This window comes from Equus quagga, chromosome 14 (assembly GCF_021613505.1).
Source record: "Equus quagga isolate Etosha38 chromosome 14, UCLA_HA_Equagga_1.0, whole genome shotgun sequence".
Lineage (NCBI taxonomy): Eukaryota > Metazoa > Chordata > Mammalia > Perissodactyla > Equidae > Equus > Equus quagga.
In genome coordinates, this window is record NC_060280.1 from 15,440,081 (window position 1) to 15,454,430 (window position 14,350).

The 14,350-nt window shown below is 42.3% G+C and overlaps 2 protein-coding genes across 3 annotated transcripts in view; one reads left to right on the plus strand and one right to left on the minus strand.

Annotated features, from left to right (window-relative positions):
* Nucleotides 1-4,700, plus strand: part of RRAS2 (RAS related 2) — a 70,394-nt gene extending 65,694 nt beyond the window's left edge. For both annotated transcript variants that reach the window (XM_046637628.1, XM_046637629.1), the window contains exons 5-6: nt 1,159-1,277; nt 3,199-4,700. In XM_046637628.1, the coding sequence (XP_046493584.1) occupies nt 1,159-1,277; nt 3,199-3,286 (207 nt within the window). In that variant the 3' untranslated portion in view covers nt 3,287-4,700. The remainder of the gene's footprint in view (nt 1-1,158; nt 1,278-3,198) is intronic.
* A 7,098-nt stretch (nt 4,701-11,798) lies between these two features.
* SPON1 (spondin 1) overlaps nt 11,799-14,350 on the minus strand; it is a 245,046-nt gene continuing 242,494 nt past the window's right edge. Inside the window, exon 16 of the mRNA XM_046685570.1 lies at nt 11,799-14,149. Within this exon, the coding sequence (XP_046541526.1) occupies nt 13,986-14,149 (164 nt within the window). The 3' untranslated portion in view covers nt 11,799-13,985. The remainder of the gene's footprint in view (nt 14,150-14,350) is intronic.

Genomic DNA, 14,350 nt, shown 5'->3' on the forward strand with positions numbered 1-14,350 from the left:
GTGAGGTGAGGCCAGAAGGAGAAAGAAAAGGCGTCCGTGTCAGAAAGGAAGCAAGAAAACTGTCTGTATTAGCAAATGACGTGGTTGTGTATGTGGAAAAGCCTACGGCATTTACAGAACAGCTAGACGAGTGAGTTTAGCATATTTCCAGAGTATAACATAAGTAAACAAAAATTGTCCTATGTTTGTAGAGAAAAATGAACGTCATTGAAAAAAGACCAGAAGACTCTCTTAGTGACAGGTTCCTAAATTTTCCTTTTTTTCCCCATTTGTATTTTCTATCTTTTCTCCAAGTGTTTGCTTTTGTGGTAATGACAGCAATGAAAGTCATCTTTTCAGAAATATAATTTTTTGGCCCCATTATCTAAATGTCATATAGTTTGATAATTTTAGGTAAATAGCACTATTCCAACCTTTTACATTTAAAATACATAGGCTATTTACTTATATTTGATGAAGGTTTTTTGTTTTCGCCATTTTATATGTTGTCAGCTGTGCCATCCTTCCTTCACCTTCTAATGTGAGGGCTTGTGATCCTATTCTTGATTCATTTCTTCCCACGTATTTGTTGAGCATCTCCTGTGTACCAGGTCCTGGGGATGCTGAGACAAAGAAGACCCTGCATCTCTTGAGGCTTTCTCTCCTCTCCATCCGTGCCTCTCGACATTTTCTCTCTTGGCTTCCTGTGTTCTGGCCATTCTAGTCTCTTTCAGTTCCTGGAGCTCAGCAGGCCCATTCTTCCTCAGGGCCCTCACATGTGCTGCTTCCTTTGTCAGGGATACTTCCTCGCCCCACCTCACTAACTCCAGACTCTATTTAGTTCTTAGCTTAAGGATCACTTCCTCAGGGAAGCTTTCTCTGACCTGCCGACAGGGTTACAGACTCTCGTAGCACCTTGTACTTTTCCTCCCCAGAATTTATTACTGTTGTATTTAATGCTTTTGAGTAATCATTTGACTGAAGTCTTGTTTCCGTCACAAGTATGTTCTTCTGAGTCGTTCTGCAGAGCTGGGCTTCAGGTATTAAATTTCTTGGTTCATCTTATGACAGACCAGCGTGGCCTCTGGCTGGATCCACAGTGCAGTCTGTGGCCGAGGACCAGATGGAGTAGATCTAATTGTTAGCACTGTGCCTCACACACACCTCTTGGAATTTCAGATAACACAGGAAGAAGGGCAGCAGTTAGCACGACAACTCAAGGTGACCTACATGGAGGCGTCAGCAAAGATTAGGATGAACGTCGATCAAGCTTTCCATGAACTTGTCCGGGTTATAAGGTGAGCAAAGCGCATTCCAGAAGTTTGTTTTCATTTACTGAATTTGACAAGCAGTCACACTGTGCTTTTTAAAACCATCAACAGAGAAGAAAAAAAATTACCATTAAGTGTTTTTTAGTAACAAAGAAGAAATTGTATGTAGGAGTGGTTCTGTTCTAGGGGTTAATAATGCCGTGTTAAAAGTTTTAATTAAGGACATGTTTTATTGTAGATGCTTCTCCGTGTAGAACCTAACTTAATTAGATTGAAGTAGAGAGTACTCATAGGGCTTTTGAAAAGGACCTGAGCAGCTTCCAGAGCTGGCGGTGGTGGTATGAAGAGTGATGACAGCAGCTGACATTCGAGTGGGGATCTCTGCCAGACCCCGCGCTCAGTGCCTTACGTGGGTTATTACATTTAATCCTCACCACAGCCCAATAAGCTAAATACTTTCCTTTATCCCCACTTACAGATGAGAAAACAGGTACAGAGAGGTTAAATCACTGGTTCAAAGTTTAGATGTCTTAAATGAAGGCAGAGCTGGGACTTGAGTCCGTATCTCTGATTCCAGAGCCTGTGCTCATAGCTTTGCTTCTTGCCGGCCTCCTCCTCCCAGGCTGAGTAAACTAGATAGCAGAGACCCAGCTGTCCCATGGGCCGTGAAGTGTAATATCCAGACTGCACAGAGTTTTTCTGTTAGTCGGCCTCTGAGGCCCTTGTGGTTCAGAAAGTGTTGATGGGTTCCAGGAAGTTTGAGGTGATGGGCGAGGTCGGCTGGAGGTACCTGTGTGTGTTTGTGTGTGAGCAAGATGGAGTTGCTTTACTGGGGGGGGGGGGGGGGCCCTGATTTGATTATTTTGAGTCTTGGTAACCTGGCCCTCCTTCACCCGCTGCTCTCTAGATCCACTGGTTTCTCTGCTGGTTACATAGTTGGACAGGTGTGTGGAGTGGGCTGGTGTTAATTGTGTGTCTAAGGTGAATTGACCTCTGAGCTATGGGCTGCTTGTACTTTTTTCAGCCCCTTGCCCCAGGGCCTTCTCTTGGGGGGGGTGCAGTGGTGGAGACTATAGTTTTTTTATTTTTTAGTAGTTTGTTAAAAATAGAAGTTCCGTAAAATTCAAACTCTGTATTTTGCGAGATGAAAAGAGTCCTGGAGATGGATGGTGGTGCTGGTTGTACAACATTGTGAATATGTTTAATGCCATTGAATTGTAAACTTAAGAATGGTAAGATGGTAAATTTTACGTGCGTTTTACCACACGCACGCCGATGAAGCAGTGCCTTCTTGAAATAATTTTTACTGCCATTTTGAAATATTTTGTCCTTGGTTTTGACACTCCCGGTTTGGAGGCTCAGAGTTATTTATACCCATCAGTCACACAGGAGAGAGAAGGGGGCAGAGGAGGCATTTTTATGCCAGGCCCTGTTAGGCATTTAAACATAACCTCTCCTTTAATCCTCGTAGCAGCTGTGAAAGGTAGGTTCTTATTACTTGCTTCTAATGCTCCACGGCTCAGAGAGGTCAGCTACCGTGTCTAATGCTGACCTGCGGCTAAGACGTGGCGGAACAGGCAGAGGAATGGCCCGCCTCGTGAGGCTGTCTGCTCTGTTGCACCTGGTGATGGGCGTTTCTTCTGGAGTGTACCTGCAAGGCACGGAATTTCAAATTGGGAAGGGAGCTTAGGGGTATTGAGTTCAGCATTTCATCTGATTCAAGCCTCGCTCGTTAATGGAGCTCATTAATGGAACACGACATCTCTGCTGATGCTGGCGTTGAAGCATTTGTGCCTCCCCCAACACCCAGAGACTTGCTTTGATTCCCTGGTTGAAATTTAATGCTGAAAAGCTTATGCACGTAAACCAGACTCGTCCAGAAATAACCTGCGCTTGTAATAATATATTACCAAGAAGGCAGTTATATCTAGGTTTTTCTGTCTTACAGGAAGTTTCAGGAGCAGGAATGTCCTCCTTCACCAGAACCAACGCGGAAAGAAAAAGACAAGAAAGGCTGCCATTGTGTCATTTTCTAAGAATCCCCTGAGTTTTAGCTACCAACTGCCAGGAAAAGCCCTCATCGTCTCTTCTTACGGTTTACGTCACGTTGGTACCTTTCTAGCCTTAGACGGATGCCCACCGTGGTAGCCTTAGACCAAGAAGCTGGCTAGTCCTTTCCGTGAAGCTCATCCTATGGTCATTTTCAGACAAATTGAAAGGAAACACTAAGGCTGCTTCAAAGATTATCTGATTCCTTTAAAATATATATCTATATACACAGACACATTCTTTTTTAAGGGCTTACATTTTAATAGGGATGAATCAGTTTTGGAACCTAAGCTGTTTGCCAGGCTGAAGTCATAGGTTGTGAAATAACTTTTAACTTCTGGAATCATATTGCCTACTGTTACTCTAAATAGAAACATAAGGAGTTTTTTTAAAAATGTGAATTTTTGCCTGTCTCTAAAAATTTTGATGTCAACTTTAGTTAACTTTAAATACACTGAATTGAATCCACACAAGTGAGGCATCTCAGACCTTTACTAAAGCTACAGCCTTTGTTTTCCAGTGGCCAAAATACCAAAATGCCTATTGTATTTATAGATTAAAAACTACGTATAAAGCCTTTATTATTACTGCTACTCTTAAAGATGATAATACTCTGTGTGGTCGAATATTTGGTCTCATTCTGGACTTAGGCATTTCAATGTTCTTGGTTTTTTAATTTAACTCTTTTCACAGCCATGTTGAGAGTAAAAATAAATAATTTCTGTCTGTCTTCCTTTTTCAAGTATTTCTGGATAAGGGATTCAAAAAAAACTAAAACTGTTTTTGTTTGTAATATAAAATATGGAATTGATCTTTCCAGGGTCAGAGATGATTAATGTTTTTGCTATATACTTTTATACATTATTTTCTTATCAAACTAGTTAACAAGTATTTTTATATGTTTGTAAGCAAATATGCTTTCACAGCATACCTTGTGTATATGTAAAGATAAGTATTTAATTCTCACTGTTCACTTTTAACTGACAAAGAAGAAAAAAGTGAAAACTACAGAAACTGTGGTAGAACTTACTTGCTATTCTGGTCCTGGTTGTGCCCCCCTTTGGCCAGTCACGTACCTACTCAAGAAATCTTCCCAAGAGAGTACAACAGGACGAGACTCTGAAATCACTTTCGACATCCCCTACTAGATATTGACTGTTAGATCAAGTAGTAAGTGCAAAGCTTTTAATTGACAATTAGCGTAACTGTGGATGGCTTCTGATTTTGTTTTTAATTCTGTGGATTGTGTTTAAACAATTCAAAAGTATGATCCTGATTTTGAGATACTAAGTGGTATTGCACAGTTGTCACTTTACTGAACGTGTACAACAGTCCCATGAAGTTTATAAAGCGTACCCTTGTATAGCTTCAGGTGCTAGAATTAAAATTGATCTATTACAAGATGATGCTTGATGACTGGTTATTTTGGTAATTTCTTGAAGGAATGAGTGTTGGAGGAAACCTATTTTAGTAGTTCTATGCCTTGTCCCAGCACTGCCTTAGGATTTGAATCTAAAAATCAATATTAGTTAGGAGGTGAACTTGCAGTGAAATGGCTTGGTGTTCCTAGTGATTTCTTGAATGTTTTCTTAAGTCAGCGTTTCTTCAGCTTTTTCTGTGAAGTGCTCCTGACAGAGAACCCCAGCCCTAGAAGAGAGAGGAGGGTGAATCCCTCCACATATGCCCTTCTGAGGATGAAGCCTCAAACGGCTGAAGCGAAGCACACACATTTATTTGAATGCTAATTAAAATTACTGCCCAGGAAGATACCACCTTTATCCTGTGGCTTTTGATACTATAGCACTATTACTTATCCTTGTTAGTACTTTCAGTAAGGAAAGTTTTTTATTTATCATGAGTAACTTCATGTAGCAAGAGACTGTCTACCGTAATATCCAGATTTAATGGGAAACCTTTCATTTTGTTCTGAACAGATAATTTGTGGCAAAGCAGCTTGAAAGTTAAATTTTGTTGTCTCAACTTACTTCGTTTTTTCTCTGTGTGCTTCACTTTGAATAATTTTTATTGCTACATCTTCAAGTTCCCTGACATTTTCTTCTGCATTTGTTTAATCTGCTGTTGATCCCATCTAATGAATTTTTCATTTCAGACACTGTGTTTTTTCCCTTTGTAGAAGTTCTGTTTGGTTCTTTTCTGTGTCTTCTATTTCCTTCCTCCTCATGTTGTCCATTTATTTCTCTTATCCAGCCTCTCAACTGAGTTCCCAGAGAGTTGAGTCTAATGCCTTATCTGTTGTGTGAATGCAGTAACCTCTCATCTGTGCATCTAGAATGGTTCTAGCTGTGTACCACCCTTGGGAGAATTGAGAATGTAGTCCCTCAAATAACTTTTTATAGGGCTTAATTCTCTTGCAGAACCCTCGTTGAGAATGGCTGCTTTGAGTATTTGAACATGGTTATAGTGTTGTGTTAACGCCTTTGTCCTGAGCCCATCATCTCTATAATGTTTGGGTCTGTTTCTATTGACTGTTTTTCCTCTAGGTATGGGTTACATTTATCTGCTTTTTTTGCATGTCTGGTAAGTTTCGATTGGATGCTGGACGTTGTGTGTCTTATGTTGTTGGGTGCCTGGGTTTTGTTGTCTTCCTCTAAAGATGGTTGGGCTTTGTTCTAGTAGTCAGTTAATTTACTTGCAGTTCAGTTTGGTCCTTTCAAGGCTTGTTTTTAAGCTTCATTCAATCTCAAGTAGCTGTTTTCTTTGGGTAGTTTAGCTCCACTGCTAAGGTGTAACCCTTTTGGGGTCTCTCTTGAATGCTCTGCATAGTCAGTGAGGACTCTTCAGTTTGGTTAGTGGGAGCTCAAACAATTCCCAGCCTCCTGCAGTTTCACCCTCTACGTGTGTATCTTAATATTCAGCAAAGACTCATTGACCCTATGCATATTTTTGGAGCTCTTTTTCTGGGTAACTGTCTCCCCTCCAGGACTTTGTCTTGCAACTTTCAGCTGCCTCCAACTCCCTAATCTCCAGTTTCTGTCTTTTCAGCTCAGGGAAGCATTGTGCCCTGCTTGGAACCCCCCCTCCCCTGTACAGTCTGGAATGTGCCTCCAGGCGGAAAGCCAGGGCAATCTTATGGTTTACCTTACTTGTTTCTCTCCCATCAGGCATTGTAGTCCTGTGTTGCCTGGTGTATAATGTCTGAAAACAGTTGTTTCACATATTTAGTCCAGTGTTCTGATTGTCTAAGGTAGGAGCGGAAATCGAGTTCCTGTCACTCCATTATGATTGGAGGCCTAAGTCTCTCCCGTTTGATTTCCATCATAAAATCAGAGGAGCCTGGAATCCCTCTTAATCTCTGATTTGAAATCTTATCTCACAAGAATGGCCAGTCTCAGGGCCGGCCCTGTGGCCGAGTGGTTAAGTTTGCACGCTCTGCTTTGGCGGCCTAGGTTTTGCCAGTTTGGATCCTGGGCGTGGACCTACACGCTGCTCGTCAGCCATGCTGTGGCGGCATCCCACTTAGAAGAGCTAGAATGACTTCTAACTAGGATATACAACTATGTCCTGGGGCTTTGGGGAGAGAAAGGAAAAAAAGAAGATTGGCAGCAGACGTTAGCTCGGGGCCAGTCTTCCTCACCAAAAAAAATAAGGAATGGCCGTCTCAAGGCATGAATAGTCCTTGTCTGTGTGGCCGTTTTTTTCTCTTTGGCTGGGGGGTTGGCAAACTTTTTCTGTAGAGGGACAGATAGTAATATCATCTTGGGCTTTGTGGGCCATGTGGTCTCTGTCCCAGGTGCTCAACTCCACCATTGTAGCACTGAAGCAGCCATAAACAGTGTCTAAACGTATGAATGTGGCTGTGTTCCAATAAAACTTTATTTGTTGACACTGAAATTTGTATCTCATATCATTTTCACATGTCATGAAAATTCATCATCTTTTGAATTTTTCCCCCAAAATTCGTTTAAAATTGTAAGAACCATTCTGTACTAAAACAGATGGGAGACTGGATTTGATCTGTGGGCCGTGGTTTGCCAGGCCTGCTCTGTAGCACATTTAGCATTTGAGGTTACGTTGCCAGCTTTAGGATCTCTTATGTCTATATATGTGGAAATTCTTTCAAACAGGATTTCCTGAATTGACAGTCATGAATTTCTGTCCTAGGAATTGTCTTGCTATTGTCGTTTGTTTAGGGATTTACAGTATTTCAGAGTTGGACATTATGCCCTATTGACATACATCTTGCATTGATGATTCTCAAAATTTGAGGCTTCAGAGTTCTATGATATAAATTGGTCCCTATATCATTTGACTTTTAAATTTTGATGTAACAAGTCTGTGTATACTTAAGGTCTAGCCTGTTCTTTTCTAACTTTCATCACCACTTGTTTTAATTTCTTTTCCCATTCCTATACGTAATGGTCCCATTGAACAGCTAACTGGCAGGTACATAGGAGGAGATAAGGAGAAAGTGGTCACTTTCTGTATCACTTGGTCACTTAAGGGTTTTTAACCAGTGACTGCTTATAAAGTTTCAAAGTACTTTTTAGAAAGAAGGTATTTTCATTGAAACAGATTTCTTTGTACAAGGCTTTATTAGGTGTTCTGGGAATAAATGTGGAGCTTTTCTTTCCTAAAAATTATTCAGTATCTAGTGGAGGAAGATTAAGAGTGACAAAAACAAATGCTGACAAGTAGAGTTAAGGCAGAGTGTGAGAAGCATGCAGAGAGTTGCCAGGGCCAGCAGAAGCGATGGTATATATTCCTCCTGGGAAACCTGAGGGAGCTTCCTAATTAGAAGTGGCGGTTTAGCTGGGGCTTGATGGATTGGTGAGATTTGAGATGGGGAGGAGAGAAGAGTGAGGTGGTGGAAAGCTGGGAAAAAGCCTGGGCAGAGGCACAGAGCTGGCAGAATGCACCGTGTATTCTGGAATTGGAACCTAAATCTCAAAGGATTTTAAAAGCGCTGGGACGAAAGAATGATGAGGTGGACTGGGCTTGGTGGGGGAGGGCTTTGAATAGGATGGCCCTTCTGTGTATAATGGGAAACTGCAAGGAGCCTGAACGAGGAGCGCCTGGATCTAACCCAGCAGTAGAGTGAATGACAGAGGGGTGTGGTTTAGGGAAGACTGGTCAGGTACCAAATGGCACCTGTCCTTTTTTCATTTGTTCTGCCGCTTTTGTCTAAAGCCCTCTGATCTCAGCCCCAGGTTTCTGCAGTGGCCTCTGAAGTAGTCTTTTTATTTCCATTTTGCCCGCACAAAGCTGTGCTCTCAGCGCAGCCAAAGGGATCTATTTTAGACAATCAATTAAATGTTACACTGCTGCTTAAAATCTGTCACCATCTCAGAGCCTTTGGACAGATTCCAGAGTCCTTACCACACTGTACAAGGAAAGCCCCTCATGGGGTCTGTCATCCGCCTGCTTCTCACTCACTCGCTCACTCGCGCTGATTTGCTTTTTTACACCCTAGAACGTGCCGAGGATTTTCCAAACTAGTTGCTTCACTCTTCTCTTCCAATTAGCCATTTCCTCCTTTGCTCTTGGCTTAGACACCACCTCCTCAGAGAGCCCTCTTAGACCACCCGTCCTGATGCCACAGTGCCCTGTGTTTACTTAATGACACTTAACCATCTGTGAGTATTTTGTCTGACCTGTACCTGGGTATCGTCAGCTCTGTGAGGGCAAAACTATGTCTGTTGTGTGGACTGCTTTACCTGTATAGCCTGTCATGTGCAGGAAAACCATCTGAGAAATGAAGCAGCGGCCCAGGCAACCCTGTTGTGCTGGAATTTCCTCATGATGGTGGTGATTACATACAGGGTTAGTCCAGGAGGCATTTGGGAACGGGGACTGGAGCTCAAAAGAAGAGGCTGGGGCTAAAAGTGCAGATTTGGAATTTTCTCTCTTTTGAGCTAATGATTGCAGAGGTCGGAGTGGAGTGAAGTAGAAAGAGTGTGTTTGAGAGAAGGTCCAAGAGCAAGACTTTGGGGGTAGAAGATTGAAACGCAGCAAAAAGCCAAGAGAAGCTGGCAGAAACAGGAGCGAACCGGGAGACTCTTGTCAGGGAAGCCGAGGGAGTGGTGAAAAGCCTGCAGTGCTGAGCCAGGACGGGGCAGTAGGGGGCAGCAGCAGTTGCTTAGAGGTTATGGATGACTTTGAGAGGTTGTTTCTGTCATCTGCTTGGGGGAACCAGATTACAGTAGGTTGTGGTGTGACTGGAGGGCAAGGAAGTGGAGGAAGTAAGTGTAGGTTGCTATTCTGAGAAATTCTGTGACAAAATCAGAGGGTCATGGGGCAGTTACCTTGCTTGACAGGGTAGGATGTTAGAGGAGTACGAAAAAGAGCCAGCGCAGGGCACTTAATCCCAGATACGTAGGTTTACAAGTCTAGAAGTAGATACTACGTATAGATACTTAAGCATTTGAGAGATTTCAAAACCTACGGTTTGTAGGCTGGCTTCCCTTTCGGACTGGGGAGTGGGGATGGCATGGTACAGCGATTCTCAGACCATCTGAGGTGAAGGGCGAGTTTAAAAAAATTTTAATCTCCACTAGGTGGAATGATATTTTTGCTAAATGTAATTTTAAAAATGAACTACTTGAAAAATAATCCTACTCTTGGATATTGTGGCACTGTCAAACTACTCTAAAAGTTTCTGAACGCTTGCTCTCAATTTCCCTATCTCGTCGTAGGATGGTAACGAACGGTTGTGGATGTTCTCAGGCCGCAGGTCTCTCTGAGGAGCACTAATGTAGTGAGTGAGGGAGCGGAGGTTCGGGTGTTTTTCACAAGTGGTCCTCTGACTTCCCAGATGGGCTAGTAAATTCCAGCCTAAGATCACCCAGTAGGAGTTGCATGCCAACACCAGAAAAAAATCGAGACTATTTTCACAACTCCAGGTGTTGTAAAGAAGTCAGTAGTCTTGAATAAGATGTTTGCCCTTTTCCCTTCTGCTAATACTTAAAATTATTTGAAGTAAAGGAAAACTGTCTGAACACATAAGTTAATGAGTTAATGAGAACTATTAAAACAGGAGAATTATTACCCATCAGTTTGAAAGCCAGGAAGTAGTTAAGAACGTATTCAGAGTTTTATGCAGAATTTAGAGCAATATGAGAAATGTTAATGAATGCTATCTTAGGTTACAACATCATGAATGTTAAGTGAAAAGTCTGAAATTGCATTTTGCTGTAATGATAGCTGGGCAAAAGTACTGCGTGTGTATTTTGTCAGGACATTTTCAGTTCTAAGTGACAGAAATGCGGCTCAAACCAGCTTCACCACAAAGTGGGCATTTACTGGTTTATGAAGAAGTGAGGGACTGGTGGGGTAGAACTGGCCTTTGGTGACTCCCACATCAGGTTCCCATCGGGACCGGCTCTCAAGATGAGAACTGGCTAGATTGTGGGGGTGGGGCAGAGAAATCCCTCAGTGTAAGAATGCTTGTGTCAAAGCCTGAGGCCAGAAAAGGGAAAAGAACGGGCCCCAGCTCTCATGGCGGCTCTGGCACAGTAGTGGTTGAACCCAGGTTCCCATCTTGGCAATTAACCACCAGACGACTCTTCCTCTCTGCCCTGCAGAGTGTCTGCACCCTTCGAACCGACAGGGTTAGTAAGGTAGAGACGCCATTATTTAAATGTGACATTTTAGTACAGATCTTTTGCTCACAGGTTTCAAAGGATTTAAATTGAAGAATTATCTTCATGCTCATTAGCATATAGTTTGTTCCAGCACCTCACTTATTTTCAAAAGGGACTAACTTATTTTCATTCATTCTCCCTATTCTGGGCAATATGAAGAACAAAATGAATCATTCTATTATCAAGATTAATAGCACCAAATAACCAAATAGTGGAATGTCTGTGTCTTCCTTGATTCTGTGTTGTAATTGGGGATTAAACATTTATATTTAGTCTTATTTGGACAATAATATTCATTTCTTTGGAATATAAATATTTAATTCTGTGGAAAAAGGACCGAGCATACAGTCCTGGTACATTTTAATATTTAACTCCTTTAAACTATTGCTTGACACTTGTGGCTGTTTGTTAGGTCATAGGAATAATTTGACATGGAGAATTTTTGTGTATTGACGTTTTAGCCACGGACTTGACCTGGACTAAGTTCTGGAGAATTCCAGTCATGTGAAAATGTGCACTATGCCCTGACTTCCTGGAAGGAACATACAGACTTTGACTATGCCTAAAACATGTTCAATACACAAAGTTCAAACTAAAAACAGCACAAAATATTTTAAAATTCTGGGTCTGAAGGAGCCCAGGCTTTATTCTCAGTTGCTACAACAGATTTCTTTCAAATAATGCATTGGCAAGGTGACAGGTGAGTGACCCGATGTCTGGTTGGGGAATCTACCTCTGAACTTACTGTCCTCTGAAAATGTGGATGTAAATTGGATTATAAATGGTTTGGCATTGATAAAAATATATACAACAATTATAGTTGTTCTTTATATGGCAATTTTTACTGGGCATCTTATGATCTGTTTACCATCTCAAGTGGAAGTCCAAACAAATTTCATTTTTGTAGTAAAAAGTCTTTATTTCCAAAATGATTGGTTAGCCAGAAAAACTATAAACCACCTAACACAAGACTTTGGTAAGAAAGAGATTTGACGCTTCTTATAAATTCCCTCTTGCAAATAAACAAAAAAATAACACGGATGTGACAAGAAACACATTACCCATTCTCAGCCATTAACCAGTTACCTGGTTTGAAGCCTCCAAAATTAGGATTAAAAATGTACCCAAAAGGGATCAGATATGAACATGAGATACTAGGGTGGCTTGTCCTTAGAGTGACTTAGGAAACACTGTCTTCCTGACCTTCGATGCACATGGGTTGAGAGTAAGCACGCCTCTAGGCAGCTAAGAGTAATGCTGCAGAAGTGGGCAGATTCTGTATCCAGACTTTTTTGTCCAAGGAGAAAATTCAGCCTCTTGTTTCTATTCTGCTCCTTTGTTGGGGGAGAAAGTTCACTTAAGGATTAAGAAAATAATGTAGGAAAACTGACACCTCCAGAAAGCTCAGGGATGTGGTAATAATGGCCCCTCCAGAGTGAGAGAGCAAACCGTTATCTCTTGCCGAATATGTTTGAGGCGGATAAAACTGTAAAAAGAGCCAACCTCTGAACGCTGAATTAGTTTAAAAACACAAAAGACAGACCCAATGAGTTTTTTATTGAATAGTCTCTCTTGTGTAAAGAAAATAATACAGATTCAAGATTCTAGCATATATATGTTGTGTTTGGAAGTATCCTGATGTGTTTAATGCAAATTCTTAAAATAGTGTATTCAAAGCATTGTATGCATCTCATCCATGACGCGTATTTGGATTAAGCATAATAAAGAAAGCCTGCAACAGAAACAAAATAATTTTAACAGTCAATGAATGAGTAAAACTGCTGATGGACTGAACTTGGTAAAATGTCCTTTTACACTAATTCTTGGTAGTCAGTCTCCCCGAATTTGGTGTGCTGAGTGGTCGGAAGGAGACAGAACGCCCTGCCCTTCCCCACGGTTGTGTCGGAGGACCGGAGCCCTGGGTGGGGGGCTGACGTGCGTTCCACTTCCCACCAGAGCTTCTTGCCCAGCTTGATTCTCTAAGATTCCTTTCTCCCTACATTTCAGTTCTTCTTGGTTCTGAAGCACTTTTTCTCTCTATAAAATTTTATGACTAAAAAAACCTTTTAAAGTACAAAGAGAGTATTTTTGTTGAAGGAATGGCTTGGTGGGCTGCAGACAGACTTAGCAAAATGTTTGAATGACTAAAAAAATTTTTTTCATGTTAGAAACTGGTTTGAAAACTTAAAAGTCTAGATGTGTGGCCGAAGATTTTAAAAGCTCAGGTTCGGGACTGCTGGAGAGGCCAGCTTTGCTGCCTTGGCCTCAGTTCTAGTGAGATCTGGTATCAGAAGGTTTGTAAGGCTGGCTTGCTTAGGAGAATTATGGCACACACACACACAGAAACCGAAACAAGGGAAAAATATTTTCTGGACTTTGTACCTTTTGCCTTGGGTGTAATAATTGGTTACCTTACGTCCAAATAAAGCAGCCATCATCTCTTTCCTGTGGGGCACCAAGAACCAACATTAAGGGTGAGATAAATGTATTCAGAAATTCTCAGGGAAGGAAGAAAAGCCACTCAACATCAAGGCTCCTCTTCACCTCTCCCAGCTGCTTTCCCCAGGAACTACTGATGACAGGAGACTCACAAGGGGCCTAACGTCCCACCGAATGAAAAGAGAAGGGCAAACAGTAGTTTCCTGCAGGAGCGAGTAGCAACGAGGGGAATCTGCCTCCAGCGGCCCGGGAGTGTTTCGTCCCTGCCACACCCGGGGACCGCAACAGAGTAATTTCCACACACAGTTGCCTCTCCATGTGGAGGAGGCCAGGGCCTCTGTCCTGCTGCCCAGGTGGATGCCCCAGAGGGACGTGTTTCCGTTTAGTACAGGGTGGCTGACACTACCCCCTTCTGTGCTAGAGGAGGGCCGGCTGAGGATGGGGGAGCCCCACGCAGCCTGTGCCCACCAAGAAGTGTACAGAAAGGATGTCTCTGGCATCCACAAGACTACGGGGTAGACCACACTGCAGAAATGAAAACTAGTGTACACGATTTAAATTGCATTAAACAAATAAACAAGCAAACAATCCAGCCATTGGTGACTCTGTGGGACCCAGAGTGCAGCCTGGAAGACTTGTGCCCTTGCTAACACGGGTGAACGTTGCATGCTCTGATCTCCTTCTTGTCTTTGCAGCTGGTGAACTGGGAGCTTTTGAACCTCTTCTTGACAGTCATGTAGCGTTCCTGAATCCCGCCTCCACACAGTTTAGTGCATTCCGACCAGGCCGTCCACGGGCGCATCCTACAGCCTGAAAGCATGAGAAGGCCTGGTTAGGCCAGAGAAAGGGGATGGAACAGGGATGCTGAACCCTAGTAAACAACTGTCAGATTTAGTTGTCTGGGCTTCTCTGCTCTTGTTTGTAGTGATTTGTTAAATTAAATGGTTAGAGTCCTTATTAGGGACTGCTAGCACATATGTGACAGACTGCAAAAAAGGGCCATAATACTTT